This window comes from Salvelinus fontinalis, chromosome 17 (assembly GCF_029448725.1).
Source record: "Salvelinus fontinalis isolate EN_2023a chromosome 17, ASM2944872v1, whole genome shotgun sequence".
Classification (NCBI taxonomy): Eukaryota; Metazoa; Chordata; class Actinopteri; order Salmoniformes; family Salmonidae; genus Salvelinus; species Salvelinus fontinalis.
In genome coordinates, this window is record NC_074681.1 from 47753777 (window position 1) to 47772377 (window position 18601).

The 18601-nt window shown below is 42.0% G+C and overlaps 1 protein-coding gene across 3 annotated transcripts in view; it reads right to left on the reverse strand.

Moving 5' to 3' along the window:
* Positions 1 to 1382: 1382 nt before the first annotated feature.
* LOC129814506 (cadherin-7-like) overlaps positions 1383 to 18601 on the reverse strand; it is a 175450-nt gene continuing 158231 nt past the window's right edge. For all 3 annotated transcript variants that reach the window (XM_055867669.1, XM_055867668.1, XM_055867670.1), the window contains exon 12: positions 1383 to 6265. In XM_055867669.1, the coding sequence (XP_055723644.1) occupies positions 5763 to 6265 (503 nt within the window). In that variant the 3' untranslated portion in view covers positions 1383 to 5762. The remainder of the gene's footprint in view (positions 6266 to 18601) is intronic.

An 18601-nucleotide genomic window follows, 5' to 3' on the forward strand; every position in this document is an offset into this window, starting at 1 on the left:
AGTAAAATATTTGTCATCAGGCTATGTCCTTTGCTAGGAAAAACATTCCCCCTGGTCATCACCAGTTACAAATTCATAATTAAGGCTAAAATCTGCCCATCTCCAAAATGCCTCTTCTTAAAATTAGATTTGAAACCTAACCCTAACTGAAGGCCAAGTTTGATGCTTTGATCCCCCAGCCCTGCTGCGCAGAGGTGTAAAGTCAGGAGAATGATGGGTGTGGAGTCAGGCGCAGAGAGCAGAAGTTTCACGGGAACAAACGCTTTAATGTCCACAGTCAACAGAAACAGGTACAAAAATGGGTGACGCCAAAACACAGGCGCAAACACAACCCAAAGACCACTGTTAATAAACCGGACAGCGAAAACCCAAAATCAATGATACACCTCCTACGTACAATGACAACAAATAAGCCCGCACAAACACTAGCGGGCGAAACTAAACTAAATAGTACACCTCCCAAAACCCCAACAAGGAACAGGTGAAAACAATTAGACAAACACAAACGAAAAGGAAAAAGGGATCGGTGGCAGCTAGTAGACCGGCGATGACGACCGCCGAGCGCCACCCAAACGGGAAGGGGAGCCACCTTCGGTAGTATTCGTGACAAGAGGGTAATGCGTACGGCCCAGCACTGGGGCCAAGTTTCCTGCCATCCAGGACCTCTATACCAGACGGTGTCAGAGGAAGGCCCTAAATATTACCAAAGACTCCAGCCACCCTAGTAATAGACTGCTCTCTCTGCTACCGCAAGGCAAGCGGTACCGGAGCGCCAAGTCTAGGTCCAAAAGGCTTCTTAACAGCTTCTTCCCCAAGCCATAAGACTCTTGAACAGCTAATCAAATGGCTACCCAGACTATTTGCATTGACCCCCCCCCCATTTTTCCACTGCTGCTACTCTGTTTATTATCTATGCATACTCACTTTAGCTCTACCTACATGTACATATTACCTCAATTACCTCGACTAACCTGTGCCCCCGCACATTGACTGTGTACCGATACCCCTGTATATAGCCTTGTTATTGTTACTTTTTTTTTTTTTTTTTTTTTTTTTTTGCTTCAGTTTATTTTAAATACTTTCTTTACACTTATTTATCTTAAAACTGCATTGTTGGTTAAGGGCTTGTAATTAAGCATTTCACTGTAAGGTCTACACCTGTTGTATTCGGCACATGTGAAAAGAAACTTTTGATTTGGACGGAAGTGTCTGGGAACGAGATTGGGTGTAATGGGACTTACACGACTTCACTTTAGAGCGTGTGCCACCCTTCAGAACCCTTTATAAAGCACATGTTTATATAATATTCAACATGTTGAGTTATATCACACAGTTATGCCACATTTATGAACATTTTATAAAGCATGACATACGGTTATAGATGATTTGTAACACATTTATTTAGTGTTTATGAAGGCATTATGAAGTCTTTATAGGCTGAACATCATTTGAAGCGGGACTCAAACAATATTTGGTGTACACCCAATGTACTTTTCTCTTTAGGAGCTAGTATTGATTTTGTACCATATGTTGTGATTCTCACCAAATATTGTTGTCTTCTCACACTATTCAAACCCCACAATCGAATAAACAGCGTATGAAACTTTCTCAGCCTATAGATCACATATGGCAAACAAATAATCTGAACATCGTGTTGGTACAAAACTCCACATATGTTCATCCTTGACAATCGCTAATCATTATCCAAAAACAGCACATCATCATATTATCTATTTTGTGGCACTAATGTGAAGGTTTATGGTAGGGAAAATGTTGTTGCAGTAGCCTAGTGTGTGGTGTGGGAATATTTACAAACGAACATGGAGAGCTTTGTCTTAACATTGCCCTAAAAAAAGGAACCAGACCGCAGAATTCAAGCGAATCAAACTCAGACCATCTCTCGAGATGGTCTCAGTTCGGTTAGCTTCGGGGTCTCCGTTCCTTTGGAGAATTCACACTGCACAAAAAGTCAACCACACTGAGTAAAAGAAAGTTGGCTGAAAGGGACCAAGTGTGAAATCACCCCAAAGAAGTGAAGGCACATATCTTCTGGTAACTCTTCAAGCCAAAAGTATAATGAATTATTATATATAATAACATTATACAACATATATTATAAGTTTATAATCAACTAGACAATTTTTCTATGGCCTCAATATTTGATAATAACTCAAGATTGTTGTGAGATTAAATTTAAGAGATTATCAGGGGGGTTTAGCAGAAGTTTATGTGAAGTCTTGAAAAATGCCTTTGGACTGCATTGTACATCATTAGACCTGTTGGATTTAAGCTAAAATAGCATTGTATGGTTTGAGTCAATACAATAGCATGAAAAGGATATGTAGGACTGTCTTGCTTTCCTTTATTGTATAACATTTTCTCCTACTAATGAGCATCAAATGTATGAGCCGTCATCAAATAAAATAAATAAACAGCTGTGTAGCTCTGGAGGGTGCACCCTATACATGACAGTAACATCAGGCACAAACGACTACGTGAACTTGAGGACACTCGTTGTGAGTGTTTTTCACTGTGGACGAAACTCTCACGCCTCACCGTGGCCTGAACTGTATTATAACAGATATCATTTACATCCCACCCCCAACTTCTAAAGAGGCGAGGTCTCGGAGTATCTAGGGCGGTGCTTGGACCATGTGCAACGCAAATACACCCTCCCAGGTCTTGTGATTCAAACAGATTCAAGCATGGTTTTCTTTGTTCTAGGTATGGCCTTAACCAAGTGGTAACAAACTCTACATGTGGAGCTAATCAGCTAGACTCCATATTTACCATCATGAAAGGCCTATACTCCAAATCCAAACATCTACCACTGACAGGTGAGTCGGATCACGAGACCATATTGTGGTCAGCAGGTGAATTCCCTAAATCACCAGCTCAATACATCTACAAACACTGTACCTCTGACAACCTAAGAGCTCTCTCCATGGCACTAAATATAGATCGTTTCACATCAGTCTACACAGCACAACATTGCCAAGAGCAGACAGATGAACTTAACTCTTTCCTAAAAATTACTCTCAATAGTAATCTCTCCATCAAAAAAAGCTAACTGACCACCAGAGACAAGCAATGGATGACCACACACACAGACTCAGCCTCAGCTCATGCAGACAGAAAGCCTTTCACAGTCAGAATAAAGACGCTTCAGCAGAAAGTTGCAGCTCTGGTGAAAATTGCCAAGAAAGAGTACTTCCAAGCAGAAGTCCAACAGCTGGAGTCGTTTAACTTTGCTGGCTAGTACAAATCCTTGAAAAGCTTGATTGGTGCAAGTGAGACCAGAGAAAACCTTTCAGCCCTCAATCAACAGGATTCTCAGAGGGATTGTGACATTCTCAGTGCCCACTTTCCTCTGTATGGGAATGTTACAACATGCATGAAATTGAGGCTGTTGAAAACAAGCTTACAAACGTCTGTCCCCCCAAGTTTCAACATTGGCCAGATCAAAACCCATCTGAAGCGGCTGAATGGGCAGAAGTCTGCAAGCCCGACGAGATCCCTCCCTGGTTCCTAAAACGTACTGTAAGGAGCTTGCACCAGTACGGTGCGACATCTTCAACTTATCTATGGAACAAAGCCACTTCCCCCTCTCAATGGAAAAAGTCCATCTATGCTGTGCCTAAAAAGAGCAACCCCATCTTCCTCCAAGACTACAGGCAAATCTCTCTCCTCAGCTCCATGGGAAAAATCTATGAGCAATTGAACACAACATACTGTAGAAGGAGACTGCTCATAACATCAACTCCTCACAACATGGCTTTGTGAAGAACAGGTCAACAGTGTCTGCTCTGGCACAACGCATCACATGAATTGCCAAAGCAGGATGTTCATGTAACCTTCATAAACTTTTCCAGAGCATTTGACACCCTAAACCATAGCCATCTCTTACTAACTCTAGGGGAGCATGGAGCACTCACTATGGATCTCCATCAAGAGCGAACTGGGCAACCGCAAGCAGACAGAAAGGCATGTTCTCGACCTCACCGACTCACAGCCAGTCCCAGCTGGAGTTCCCCAGGGTGGCATGCTCTCTCCCCTACTGTTTGTGCTATGCATGATCACCATAGACTCCAGCCTCCCAAAGAGCATCCATCCTGTCAAGTAGGCTGATGACCTCACATTCACAGATGTTTGCTCCCTGGCAAGCTACCTGGCCAAACACATGCAGCAGTATGTGCAGTAGCCCAATGGGGAAAACCAACTGCCTGTATGTGAATGAAAAGAAAACCAAGGATATGGTCATCAGCTTCAGAAGGGCTGTCATGTATCTTTTACATTGTATTGACATTGCATTGTATGTATTTCTGCATATATACCAATATGTTCATATAAACCTAAACCTAAAGAGCTCTCAATCAAAAGCTTTTCCAGCTGCTTTTCCTTGCATTTCCCTCTCACAAAATATGTTTTAAGCAGCATGACGTATGCATATTTCTTATTTTGCAAGTTAAGTGTCTATTTCAAACTAATCTGACTTCATACATTTATACTCACTGTATGTGAAATAGTAATTGACATTCTCCTTGGCTTGGTGTTTTTACAAATGCCCGAAGTTTTGCTGTAAATGTTCTTCAACACATTGTTAACTGTATTTTCCCATGCTGCTATAGCTATGTTTCCATAAAAAAAACACAGTTTAAACCAACATGGTAGCTAGAACACCTCATAGGATACATAAAACAAACGTCACAACAGCTTTGAATGTTGGAGATACCAATACGCTGCATTCAATTTAGACCTAGGGGAACAATGTTACGCTTCTGCTCTTAGCGTCATGCTGTGTGTCAAGTTGTTAACGGAGCAATGTAAGTGAGAGGTGTTTGTTCCCTTGCATCAATGGAGGGAGACTTCATAAACCCTTCAGCGGCACTGTGACCCTTAAAGCATGTTCATTAAAAACTTGAGTGTGACAAGGGACATCCCTGGCAGGTGTCTACATAAATGTATAGGAATGTAATATTTCTGATACTCTAAATGGTTGAGAGATCATTGCCATGTTCATTAGGCACCAAATTGAAGAAAGGGGGCAGAGACTACTGGTCCAATAAGAAACACGTATTTCTGTTTTCTGCTTCAAAATATTTTGCTACGGTGATCCCTACTGAACACGAACCACGGTAAGCCTGAATTGATCAAATCCATTGTTAAAAAAACTGCTGTAAAATCCATAAGGAGTTATCTTGTTTAGTAAAGAAATTGAGAATCTGTTCTATAAATATACATTTGAAACAAATATTGCAGATCACAGTGAACCCTGTGACAGACTACAGGGCCAGTTCAAGGTGGCACTGTTTTCATTTGACCACGACATGGAGTACTTGATAATGTCACTGTTGTAATAACACTGGAGCATAGATATTGGTTCACTTTGTCACAATTGAACGTCACGTGACTTGAGAAAGTTTGGAAATTTGTGCGTTGAGGTCCTACCAAAGGGTCTGGAGCCCATCCCAACGTCTTAAGCTTTGCATAATTTCCATCATATTAAATGTAGTTAACAAAATCTCGCAAAGTTCATTCTTTGAAAAATTCTGCCAGTCCCCCAAAAAACATTTTGAATGGAAAACCAACATCCTATTGGTTATTCTCACCGACATTGATGCATTTATATACACCAATCAAATATCCTCTGAGTACAGCATTTTCTTTCTCGTCATCTCACATTCGCTTTCTTGTATCCTTCAGTTTCCTTCCCTCATTTGTTAGATTGTCCTTGCCAACAGTTTGGCAGGCTCAACCGAGGGCTAAGAGGCGAAGAGGTTACCGTCATCGCTGTGGCCGTAGAGGTCTGCCAGCTTCTTGAATCGCGGCCCCCAGTCGCTGAGGTAGTCGTAGTTCTGTTCCGAGTCCGTGCTCAGGGAATCCAGTGAGCTGAGGGACTCTGCGGCCGAGCCACTGCCCTCGTAGGCATATGTCTGCAGCGAGTCGTAGGGCGGTGCCGACGGGTCCACGTCGGCCTCCTTCAGCCGGTCCCAGATAAAGTCGCGGAAGATGCCATTGTCTGGCGGTGGCCGAGAAGACAAGAAGAGGGTAGGCACTTCCGGGGTGACATCACGGCGGGTCTTGCCACCGCTCTCACGGACCAGTTTCAGGTTGCGGAGAGCGACCATGTCGAAGGCCTCTGTGTCCTCCTCGCCGCCGCCCTCGTCGTCGTAGCGCACAATGTTCTCGCGCACGTCTCGCTCCTCGTCCAGGATCAGGGGCTCTTTCTTCCTCCGTCGCATGGTGACGATCAACAGGACTAGCACTGTTTTGAGAGAGGGAGAAACAGAGAGGGACAGTCACCATCACCATCAACAAAGGGCAAGAGGATCAATATAGGTGAGGGTTAATCATTAGTAGACAAAGTAAAAATGGTCTGTCAATGAATATCATTGTGGAGACATTCTTTGTCAAACCTTGAGCCAAGATGGACAAAACGACAGAGGCATCACATGTCCAGGACCACTGTGTAATTTTTACAGTACATTTGTGCTATATTAGAAAAGATTTTTCATCATTTTGGGTCGTAGACCTAAACACACTGGTAATGATAGGGAAACCTTGTCTGCCACCTGTGTGGCATTAGGCCCCCTAAACACATCAACACAACCGTTGGAGGCAAGCTTAGCTCCGAGAAACAATTTGATGGATAGAGCGATAAAGAGGCAGTGGGGGTGGAGAAAGGAATAGAGTCGATTGATAAAGAGTGATACTATCTGTATTACAATAGGCCCATGTTATTCATTGTGTTTTCAGCCAAGGCATATAAGACACCCTCGTTGTATTTCCCCCGCCTTTAGCCTGAAGAGTATACTCTTGTCTGAGACTACAGTTCTGGTATTGTCTAGAAAATTACATTTAAGATGGGGGCGGATGATCCGCTACATTAGTTTTATTAATATCTTCAACTGATTAGGTTTTAATCACTTGTACTGCAGCGCTGAGAACAGCTAGCTGTTCATCGAGTGTGGTGCTATCTAGAAAAGGTGTTAGTCATTACAGTCCTAAGTTAAGGTTATTTCCGGTGGAATTCAAGTTGATTTCTGGTTGATTTTAAGGTTATTTCATGTTGAATTCAGATCTTGACAAATCAAAAAGATCTCTATCAACCTTAAATGGACTCCTTTGAGGTATTCGCAAATTACTTCATGAGATTTTCAAGATGTATACTTTTAAAATATGTAATTGGCCTGCTCATGTGGTTAGAACGTAAACAACACAGGGATAAACACACAGACAAACATGTGCACAGAGATTTGGAGTGGCCAAATATGCTGTAAATATCCGGGTTTAACACTGGAGCGATCCTAAATGTCACCCTAACCCCTTTAGAGTGCACTACTTTTGGTCAGAGCCCTATGGGCCTTGGTCAAAAGAAGTGCACTTAATAGGTAATAGTCAGCTGCTCCCACAAGTTGCTTACCCTGGACAGGCCAGCGCTAAATCCTTTTTATGGGCACAGCATATGTCTATCTGAGCAATAAAACAGGATTATATGCCAGTCATAAAGCAGTCGCCCCTAAAAGCAAACGGACCAAGTGCAGCCCCCAAACCATGTCAAGGTTGGACCTCTGTTTCTATATACTTGATAGACCACTTCTGTGCCATCTTTTGACATGCTAGAAAGGTTTTATCCTAAAATTGAATAGAGTCTAAAACAATATAAACCAACTTCCTCACAATATTCTAAAAGCAAAGTTTGAGGGACCATAGGCTCTATCAATTTCAAGGGCAAGCTGAAAGTACTGAACAACACACCACCTGAAAGACTAATATACTATGCCGTGCTGAACACCCCATTGCTGAGCACTTGACTACGTGGGCTGTGTGCATATAGACCCTATGACATAGATCTCCCCTCTTTCAACTCAGCACACACAAACATTCACAGATACACACACACACACAGACATAGAATATCTCTGTGTCACACATTCACGGACACACCCACACACAACACACAGACCCACCAACATACACATCTCCGTCAAACACACTCCCCAAGACAGTCACAGTCCACCAATCAGGTTAGTGACTGCCTGCCAGAATCCCCTCCTCTCCCGCGTCGGATCTATACTCCCAGGGTTGAAAATAACCTCTGTCGCTGCAGAGTGAGTGAGCAAAGCAGGGGAGGCAAATGTCTAATAATCCATCCATCAGCGCTGCAACCGCCAGGCTGAAATACGGAAGCCGCCCGGACCATACCTCATCCCCAGGCATGATGCCATTCCCTGGGCAGCATCTTGCCGGGGGCAGCATGGAGCGGCCAAACAATTTAAAAAAAATAATAATAATATTCCGAATGGTGACATTTGCCCGATCGGTTTTCTCTCGCTCATTTGCACGTCATGTCAATGATATCATGTCACCGTGTGGGACTGTGGGTCAATTAACCTTGTCGGAATGGGCGCCCTGATTCTAGTTTGTGAGCTAGGCAGGCCACTGCCTGGGAAGGTCGCCCACTCAGAAGTACGAGAATGGGAGGTGGCAGGTTGACCTCAGGTCTCCCCAGTGGAAACCCGGGGTAGGGGGAGCGGGGGAATCTATCAAATAGCGCACCTATAACTTTGTAGAGTACTAATGCAATTAGTTGTGCAATTTAGTTTTATTTGTGTGTTTGTTGTTAGCAATACGGTAATAGTGTAATAATTCAATTATCTTTTTTTATTTGTATTTATATACTACAATTTGTTTCAGAGGCAGTAGGGATGACCAGGGATGTTGTCTTGACAAGTGTCTGAATTGGGGGAAAAAATCATTACATTCGAAATGTAGTGGAGTAAAAGTAGTCACAAAAATAAATTGTAAAGTAAAGTACAGATACTTTAAAGTACTACATTTTTGGGGTATTTTTACTTAAGTACTTTAGTACACTGGCTAGGGGTTCTGGTTAAGTTTAAGGTTGTCTTTGTTACTTCTTTTTAATATTTATGAGTCTTATTTTTGTATTTACATTTATAGAGTATGTATTTATTTGCGTTCCAAAAGTCAGTTAGTGCAGAATGTTATTGGGGGGAGGGGCGCTGAAGAGGGGGTTCGCCCAGGGAACTGTACAAGCTTGAACCGCCACTGGGGGGGGGGGGGGGGGGTTGTCAGCAATGAGCATGTCTGGTTTCTATATCCGCTTAATGTTAATTGAGCTTCCATGCATGAGCATAGGTTAACTGGATGTCTGATTGTCTGAGCTCACCGTAAATTGAGATTCTCAGTTACAATCAGTCAGCGAGTTAGTTGATGAGTTAGTCAATGATATTTCACTAACTCAATGATATTTCCTCACAGTATTTGAAAAATCTTTACAACACTCTCCCCCTAGATAACCACCAGGCTTGGCTCTGAAAGAGCAAAATGTCATGCTCTCATTTATCCAGTGGAAATAGCCTACCTGAACAGATATTCCTTTGCACAAAGACAGCTGTGTCTGTCCGGAGCTCCCTGGTGCGTAAACTCCGAGGGCCAGGAATAGGTTAGTTGATACAATGTTGCAAGTGTCATGACTCTCCTGGCTGAGGGTCCAAGGCCTCAGATCAGATTTGCAAATGGCCGACGATGACCAGACTCCTCTCACCCACAGAAGAGGAAAGGGGGGGGGGGGGCTGGGACGGTTTTGACAGCTTAATAAAGACTGTCATAAATCAGGGAGGAAGGGAATCTCCCTCCTGCTCTTCAGTATCAATCAAAGGAATGCCTTTGTCCCCCAGAAGACTTTTGCTGCCAAAACCATAACACCCGAAAAGTGAATACTGGAACAATATTTCTAAGATAGGAATGGTCAGTGGGTATCTAAAGAATAATATTGTCATATTGCTTGTCATTTTGTGACGGTATTAAAAACTGTATATACCAAATACTGTAACTTAGGAAGGAAAACCCCTTTGGCTGTCAAGTTTCCATCCAATAAATTTTGAATATAATATGAAGAACAATTCAACTATTTTGTTACGATAGGAATGTGATTTTGGTTTTCCAATGAGTTAATGGCTTTTCATGTCCTTTGCACATTAAGTAGCCACGCCCCGAATGAGGTCAGAAGAGCGTGTCAGTATGACGCAACCTCCCTTTCCGACCAGAGTGCTTAAAAAGGACTCGCTAAGAATTAAGATACCAGAAGACGTGAGACCGTGGTCCACACTTTGAAATGGTTGGAAACACTGAAACTCTCAACACTAAATGAGAAGATAACCTCATCTACCAGACCAAAACATTGCCAGGTTGCTACTGGCCTGTAAAGTGGTCGGGAGTTGAACACTGAATAATTGATTTAGACCAGAAAACATGTAGCTGTGTCTACATGGCTGAAAATGGTTAGAACTTTGAATCTCCACACCAGTGAAGAAGATGAGACCTTACCATTGCCATTCTGCAGCTGGGCATATAAAAGTGGTCCTAGAACTTTGACTAAAGACATGAGGTGGGGAGGACAAAATCCCATCTCAGACAATCACAGAGTATTTGTTATATGTGAACACTCCACTACAAGACAAAGACAACTAAGACGAAGGACATTGACCTCTGGTGGACAATTAGAGCCTTACACTGAAGCGGGACACTACATCTTCCCCATAGATGGATTGATTGGTTTCAACAGAGAGACGACGAACAAAGACATCTATACATTCATGAGCTCTTACCCAAACGGGAGGTGGTTCGTGTGCAGAGTAAATTATTACTTTGAGGGTAGTTTCCAAATGTATCAACGATAAGTTTGACTCTCTCTTTGTCTCTCCCGCTCCTCATCTACCACTCCCTCTTGTGGTAACCAAGCAGGCATGCTGTTAGTCGGCTAGGGACTTTTTCTCATGTTTTAAGTGTTTATGTTATTCTGTGTTATTATCTAGTTAGCTAGTAAATAAATAATTCAACTGATTTTGTGTAGTGCTGAATCATAAGTAAAGCTGGGGTTCTTGTGGATCCAGGGAGTATGCGGCTTTCAGAATGAGACTGATATGAGGCGATTAATAAGTGACTGTTATCGATGTATAACTTATATCTTTTAGAGTTTAATTCGATGGTAACTCTATAAACATCATCTTCCGTGGTGCCCCAAATTCTGAATGAGTTAATTGTTACATGATTCATTTAATTGGGTAACAATTAAATATAGTTCATTGATTCGATAAATAATAGACACATCACAAGTTCACAAGCAATAGCTTACCAGACCTTCATATATACAGTCATTGGGCTGGACCTAGTAAGACAGATAAAAAGGGAGGCAGAAAGGCGTAGTATCTATAGAGAGATGAAATAACCTGCATTTCCATCAGGATTTTTTCAGGATTTATATATTTTTATTTAGTCAACAAAATAAGTTACAGGACTACCCCTATATTGGCCTAGGCTGTCTCATTTCTTTAGCCGTCAATGGTTCACGGTGAATCAATGTGTCCATATGGCAAAGGCTGGTGCTCTCGTATTAGTGGGATTTAAACGTTTAAATTATCAAATTCCCTTTTGTAATATATAACCAAGTTAAAATGATTTTGAGAAATTAAAACGCTACTATTGAAATGAAACTGTTCGATAAAAATGAGCACACGATAATCAGAACTTTCACGCAGATCGGTAGAAACTTGAAACTCAAGCGCCTAGGAATAGGCCATTGCTAACACAGCGCACATTTCTTTACTTACAACTGGTGTGTGTGTGTGTGTGTGAGAGAGAGAGATGAGATGGGGAGTTGTAACTAAGATTGTGCCTACTAAAACTGAACTCAAATGGACAGCTATGTGATCCATCAGAGAAAAGTGCTCACATCGACCCAGTGGGTGGAAAGCCCAGAACTGTGTTGCTTGTTAAGCAGCAGGCCTTTATTATTTTACGTTTTATTATTATCATATAATTTTTTTTACCTCTTTTTCTCCCCAATTTCATGATATCCTATTGTAGTTATAGCGTTGTCATATCACTGAAACTCGGTAGAGGCGAAGGTCGAGAGCCATGTGTCCTCTGAAACAAAATCCTGCCAAGTCGCACTGCTTCTTGACACACTGCTCGCTTAACCCGGAAGCCAGCTGCACCAATGTGTCGGAAAAAACACCGTTCAACTGACGACCATGTCAGCGTGCATGAACCCGGCCCGCCACAGGAGTCACTAGAGCGCGATGGGACTAGGACATCCCCGCCAGCTAAACCCTCCCCTAACCCGGACGACCCAGACGAGAATGTACAAAGCTGTCAAGGCAAAGGGTGGCTACTTTGAAGAATCTCAAATATAAGACATATTTTGATTTGTTTAACACTTTTTTTTGTGTGTTATTTCATAGTTTTGATGTCTTCACTATTATTCTATAGTCCAAATAAAGAAAAACCCTGGAATGAGTAGGTGTGTCCAAACTCTTGACTGGGACATATATTTTTTCAATTTATCAGGGGGTCAGCAGCACCCCCATCACCCTTGCTTCCCGTGGCTATGATTACAATTTATCATAATAACAATATTAATTGCCTGGTAATAGATATGTAACTCACCCAAAAACTACAAAACGTTTTGTTGGATTTCTGCTGTTCATGTTCAACATGTTGGGTATGCAACATTGCATGACAGATAGGGGAGTTTTAATGCACATGCTAACCTTGGCTGTAGTCCAGTCCAGTTAAAAATCTGAATTAAATTAGGGGCCCTGGATTTATTTGTATTTTTATGGAATTAGATGGTTTGCCAGCGGCTGATTGAATGTTGTCCATATTTGGAATTGTAATAACTGATTAATTGTCTCTGGCGCAATGAGTTAGCTGTGTCTAATAGTCGTAATTTGGTGGCTACCTTTGATGTTCCTCAAAGTCATGTACACTGTAGCGAGCTGAGCCAGTTCAAAAGAAAAAAGACAGAGGCTGAAAGAGTTCCGGGACCAAGGTATGCTAAAAAACAAATTGCCAAAACTAACTGGATATTTCAGTAAGCCAGCTTCCAGTTCCTCTCAACAGAGTTCAACAGCCACTGCTGTTGAATGATGATGATGAGCTAACATTAGCAACAACAGCAACTGGGCTAGCGGCTAGCCTGGATCATGTGGACCAGCTCCCAATCACACCGCCAGCAGTTGACCAGACAGCAGAGGAGCAAGATAAGCCTACTGGCGAGGCAACAACTTTCTAAACAAGCCTCATTCTCACTATATCAGCTGCTATACAGGAGGACCAGGACCACCACACTACGCCACCGCCGGCAGCAGCCACCACAACTAGCCTGGTATCAGAGAAGAGTGTGCAGAAGAAACCTCCAACTGCCCCTGCCACATGTGCCACAGGTCCCCTCATTGGGTCAACTGCTGCTGTCAGTGAGGAGGACCTCTACATCACTGACCCAGCTCGTTGTGGTAAACTTGATGACAGTCTGCGTACTTACTGGGCTTAAAAGGGACCAGAATCGCGCCAGAAAAGAAAACGCTGACATATCAGCATCAGAACGTCAAAACAAACACCAGAAACAACACTTTTAAAAAGCCCATTTCAGAATGGTGAAAATGTGCCCAGGTAATGGCTTTTGTACTCTCTCTCGAAAGGTAGTGTGTTTTGTTTGCCGACTTTTGGGGGACAAGAACAGTGGACTGCCATATTCAAAGCCATTTGGCAGTATTGGTTACAGTGATTGGAAACACACGAATGACTGCTTATTTGAGCATGAAGGATCTGAATGGCATAGAATAACAAAAGTTGCTTGCCTACATTATCCAGACAGCGGATAAGGGAGCATTAGACTTCAGGGGTCATAGTGAAACATTAGGGCGTCCTGACAATATAAATTATTTGGGTATGGTAATAAGCCAGTGTGATCCTTTGTTAAAAGCACATTTAGAGAAATACATAAATGCCGGCAAAGGAAATCCCTCTTACCTCTGTAGGGATCTGCAAGGAATTTATTGAACTGATGGGACAGAAGGTGGTGATTGAAATGTTCAGTCAATTAAAGACATTGAAATACTTTTCAATCAATGTGGATTCCATTCCAAATGTTGCATGTATACCAACTTACATTCATCATGTGGTATGAGCGTTTTCTCAGATTTCTGCCCACTACTAGCCATACAGGAGAAGCCCTTTGTAATTGAGTGAAGCTGTTTTACGAGAGATGGACATTGACATAATGTCACGTTCCTGACCTGTTTTCCCTTGTTTTGTATTTATTTAGTATGGTCAGGGCGTGAGTTGGGTGAGTTGTCTATGTGTGATTTTCTATGTTGGGATTTTGTGTTCGGCCGGGTATGATTCTCAATCAGAGGCAGCTGTCAATCGTTGTCCCTGATTGAGAATCATACTTAGGCAGCCTGGGTTTCACGTGTGTTTTGTGGGTGTTTGTCTTCCGTGTCAGTGTTGTTACCACACGGGACTGTTTCGTTTGTTTAGTCGGTTCCTGTTCGTGCGTTCTTTGTGTTCTATAAGTTCTCATGTTCAGGTCTGTCTACGTCGTTTTGTTGTTTTGTAGTTATTCAAGTGTGCTTCGTGTTCGTCTTGTTTAATAAATCAACATGTATTCATCACCAGCTGCGTTTTGGTCCGATCCCTGCTCCTCCTCAGATGAGGAGGAGAACTATCGTTACACATAAACAATAATGCTAGCAATATGTCAGGAGTCTACAAAGGTCTTCAGTAGCACCTGAGAAAGATTACCCTTTGTTTGAGTGGGTACCATGCGCTGCCCACATCCTCAATTTGGTGGTTTTAACTGTTGCGTTGACACGGAGGAGTTCTTCACCTTAGTACATCATCTTTTTAATTATTGCTCAAAAGCCGTTTCATGCTGGCAGACAATTACTGTGGGGTTACAGCCAAATGTAAATAAATGGATTGAGACTGAATTCTCTAATACACGGTGGTCAGCACAAGCAACTAGCGGACTGTGTCTGAACTATACTTTATACAGGCGTCTCCAAACAAAATATCTGACGAGACTAACCAGCATTTCACTTCTAGTGATGAAGCCAGGGCGCTAAACAAGAAATGTAGAAACACAAGATTGCTTTTCTGTGCAATATGTGGAATAACATTCTTATGCGATTTCAGAACACAAGTACTACACTGCAGGCAGTTGACCTGGACTTGTGCAACGCTGTTGATTTGGTTAGTTCACTGAGGCATTATGTGGCAGGCCTACAGGATCAATATGACAGCTTTGAGACAGTAGCTAAAAACATGTCCGGTACAGTCACAACTTTATCAAGCGGAAACGCAATGACTAATCATCCTCAGTGTTAGTTGTCAGGTCATGAGAAGTTTTCTAGAAGCGTGGCAGACGGTATCTCTTGTCTGACATGACCATACGTTCATCATATACTATCTAATATACCATTGTAAAGAAACCTTCAGGAATATTGTTCGGTAATTCTTTGTTCTACTATCCATTTTGCACACAGTAAATACAGTTAAATGAATTTGTACAAGCGCTGAACAGAAAATAATAAAGTTTGGCACAAAAATATATGACATGAATGAGGACTTCCTTTGTGTTTGTGAGCATGGGTGCTTGAATACCGGTACTAATCTAACACGTGTCAAATTAACCGACGGTTGAATGCATGTTATTATATAGTGATTATGAACGTGTCACAAGGCCCCCGTGCATACTCAGTCAACTGTAATGTCACGGACTGCATGCGTCAGCCAAACGTTGGCATTGACTTAATACACAGTTTATTTTGTACCAGATATACTACTCTTTTATATCTAAAATTCACCAACAGTTGAATACCTATTGTTGTATGAATATAAACATTCCACAAGGACCCTGTGCACTCATTTAACTGTAGTGTCACAAATTGCACGCGACAGGCCTCACTTAAGGCCTTGATTTAGCAACATGGCAGTTTTGGCCAAAGATGAATGGGCGAGATATGCGGTAGATCAATTGAACATTATGCCCAATTTTCCATATTTGAACTGAGAAAATAATCCGTCATGCAAAATCAATGAGACTACAAGCAGAATATTTAGTGCTGGGCCCATTCTCATCGACATATTTTATAATGAGCCCAGCCACTGATAGATTCAGTGGCTGGGCTCCCTCTCCTCTGTCTACAGTGGGGTAAAATGACTATATAAAATAAATAATTTAAATTCTGAGCTATATTGTACGCTCAAAAGAATTTGAAAATTCTATTATTTTATACTAATACAATTTCTCAGAGAAAGAGATTTTGTTAAACAAGTAATAAAAAAATCTTAAAAGGGATGGGATCAGAATGATTGACACCTCTGTTTCAACACCTTTCAATACCTCACCTTGCGAGGATAACGACACTGAGCCTTTTTTAAAGTGTTTTATGAGTTGGGAGGGATCTTAGACCATTGAGAACAGATTGGGAGTGATCTTAGACCACTCCTCCATACAGAATCCTTCCAGATTCTTGATATCCTTCATCTGCGCTTATGAACTACGCTTTTCAATTCAAACCACAGGTTTCCAATGGGTTTCAAGTCTGGAGACTGAGATGGCCATTGCAAAATGTTTATTTTGAGGCCAATTAACCATTTCTTTGTAGATTTTGATGTGTGCTTGGGGTTATTGTCTGGCTGCCTGGCCATGCTGTACTGAAATGAATTGATGCACATTCAGATGTTAATGTACTGCATCATCATAATTCATCTTGAAGAGTACAAGCCTTCTGAGCAGTACTGATACATTTTTGCTACCCATACAATCTTGAAACAATTAAATAATTATCCACTATCCAATACATTATCATTTACATGGTATTTGCTGGCGGCATTAGGCTTTCTATTGATCAATCGCGATGGTATTATCATTCAATCATAAATGCTATCATTCCATTAATATGGTAAATACCCTACGTTTAATCTGTGTCTTTTTAGGCTGTGAAGAATTAACCACCATTATACTGTCAATTTTCTCCACTCCACCCTCAAACCATGTCCATGAGGAATAGGAATGGTACCAAATGACAAGGGAAGAGAGTGAGATCACCTCTGTCAAATGCAGCAGACTTGGCCGTTGTAAGGAAAAATACAGTTTGACATAGTGAGTCAAGCGACCTCCGATGTACTTCAGCTGAATGGGTGCCAGTCAACACTCGCCGATCACCACAATTACAGACTATGTCAGCCAGAATGCAGGGGACAGATTGAAACACAGACACTGTCAATAATAGATTACTTTATGGTCATCAATATGTTGGCTGCCTAAAAATGTTAGATGTGAATTATCACTGAGGTGTAATGCAGCCTGGTCTCAAACTAGATGTAACATAGTAAACAGAAATCAGGGACACTCAAGTGAGTATAATATGTTACGTTTGGAACGGTTACATGAGACAGAAGGACACTTAAGGCAAAAACAAAATGAGAGTGGTTGGTCGGGGTGGATGGGAAGGTATATATCGGGAACGTCCAGCAACCCAAAGGTTGCGTGTTCAAATCTCATCAAGGACCACTTTAGCATTTTAGCAACTTTTCAGCTACTTTTAAGCTACTTGCAACTACTTTGCATGTTAACTAACCCTTCCACAAACCTTTACCTTAACCCTTTTAGCTAACCCTACCCCTAACCTTAACCCTTTAACCTAACTCCCTTTTAACCCGAACCTTAACCCCTAGCCTAGCTAACGTTAGCCACCTAGCTAAAGTTAGCCAGAACAAATTTGTAACATATCATACGTTTTGCAAATTGTGGGCCTCTCCCGATATGAGTCAGAGGACCTTACAGGACCTCTCTATTTATGGTTTATCTATTTATGGTTCCAGCATTATGAGGCAGAGCGAACAACGGTACAGTATAGTGACTGCACAGAGCCCCAAGAGACCTCTGGATCAGCTGCTGTCATCGTTTGAGGAGCTCTGCCAAAATTCGTGAGATTGCCTCAAGATTACAGAAAAGTATTGAACCTCCAAGCTTGCCTTATTACAATTATTGATCCACATGAGTGTGCTTAATTTTTGTTTAGTCTTATCCAGGTTAAATAACAATACTTTGTGTGTGGTGGGCATAAATTCAAAGCAGTGCAGACACATGTCAGTCAAAAATGACTGAGCAGAAAACAGGGCTGTGTCAAGTAGTAAGAACATGTTTGGAATCGGGAGTTACTTCCTGAACTTGTCCAATAAGAGAAACCTTGCTTTTGTTTTCCGTTGCAAAACGTTGTGACGTTCTGCGCAATTAAAAAGGGGCACAAATCAGGACAAATACCATTGTTTTGAATGCGAACAACAACAAAACTATGAAACATCACAGTGCTTCAGTGCTTTTGGTACAGCTTAGCATGAGTCCTTGCTCTTTTCTCCCAGTGTGACTCAAGCGTCAAAAGTGCATTAGTTGTTAATAATTCCCTATTTAAAATGTTTTCTTTTTCCGTTTCCACATTCTTTCTTCTGGCTCTCCACGTATCCATCTGCCCCCTCGCCCATGACGGAAGGACCCCCAAGGGAAACGGCTTAGTTGGCCCAAAATATCGTCTCGTTTGAGGCTGTGCAGCAGTGGACTAATCCTAGTCCTTGTCCAAAATGGCACCCTATACCCTACATAGTGCACTACTCTTGTACAGAGGTCTATGGGGGCTACATTGGGAATAAGGTGCCATTTGGAACGCAGTACAAGTGCCACAGATATGCAGGGAGAAGCTTTGGGTTTCTGAATAAGACGTGGGAGAGG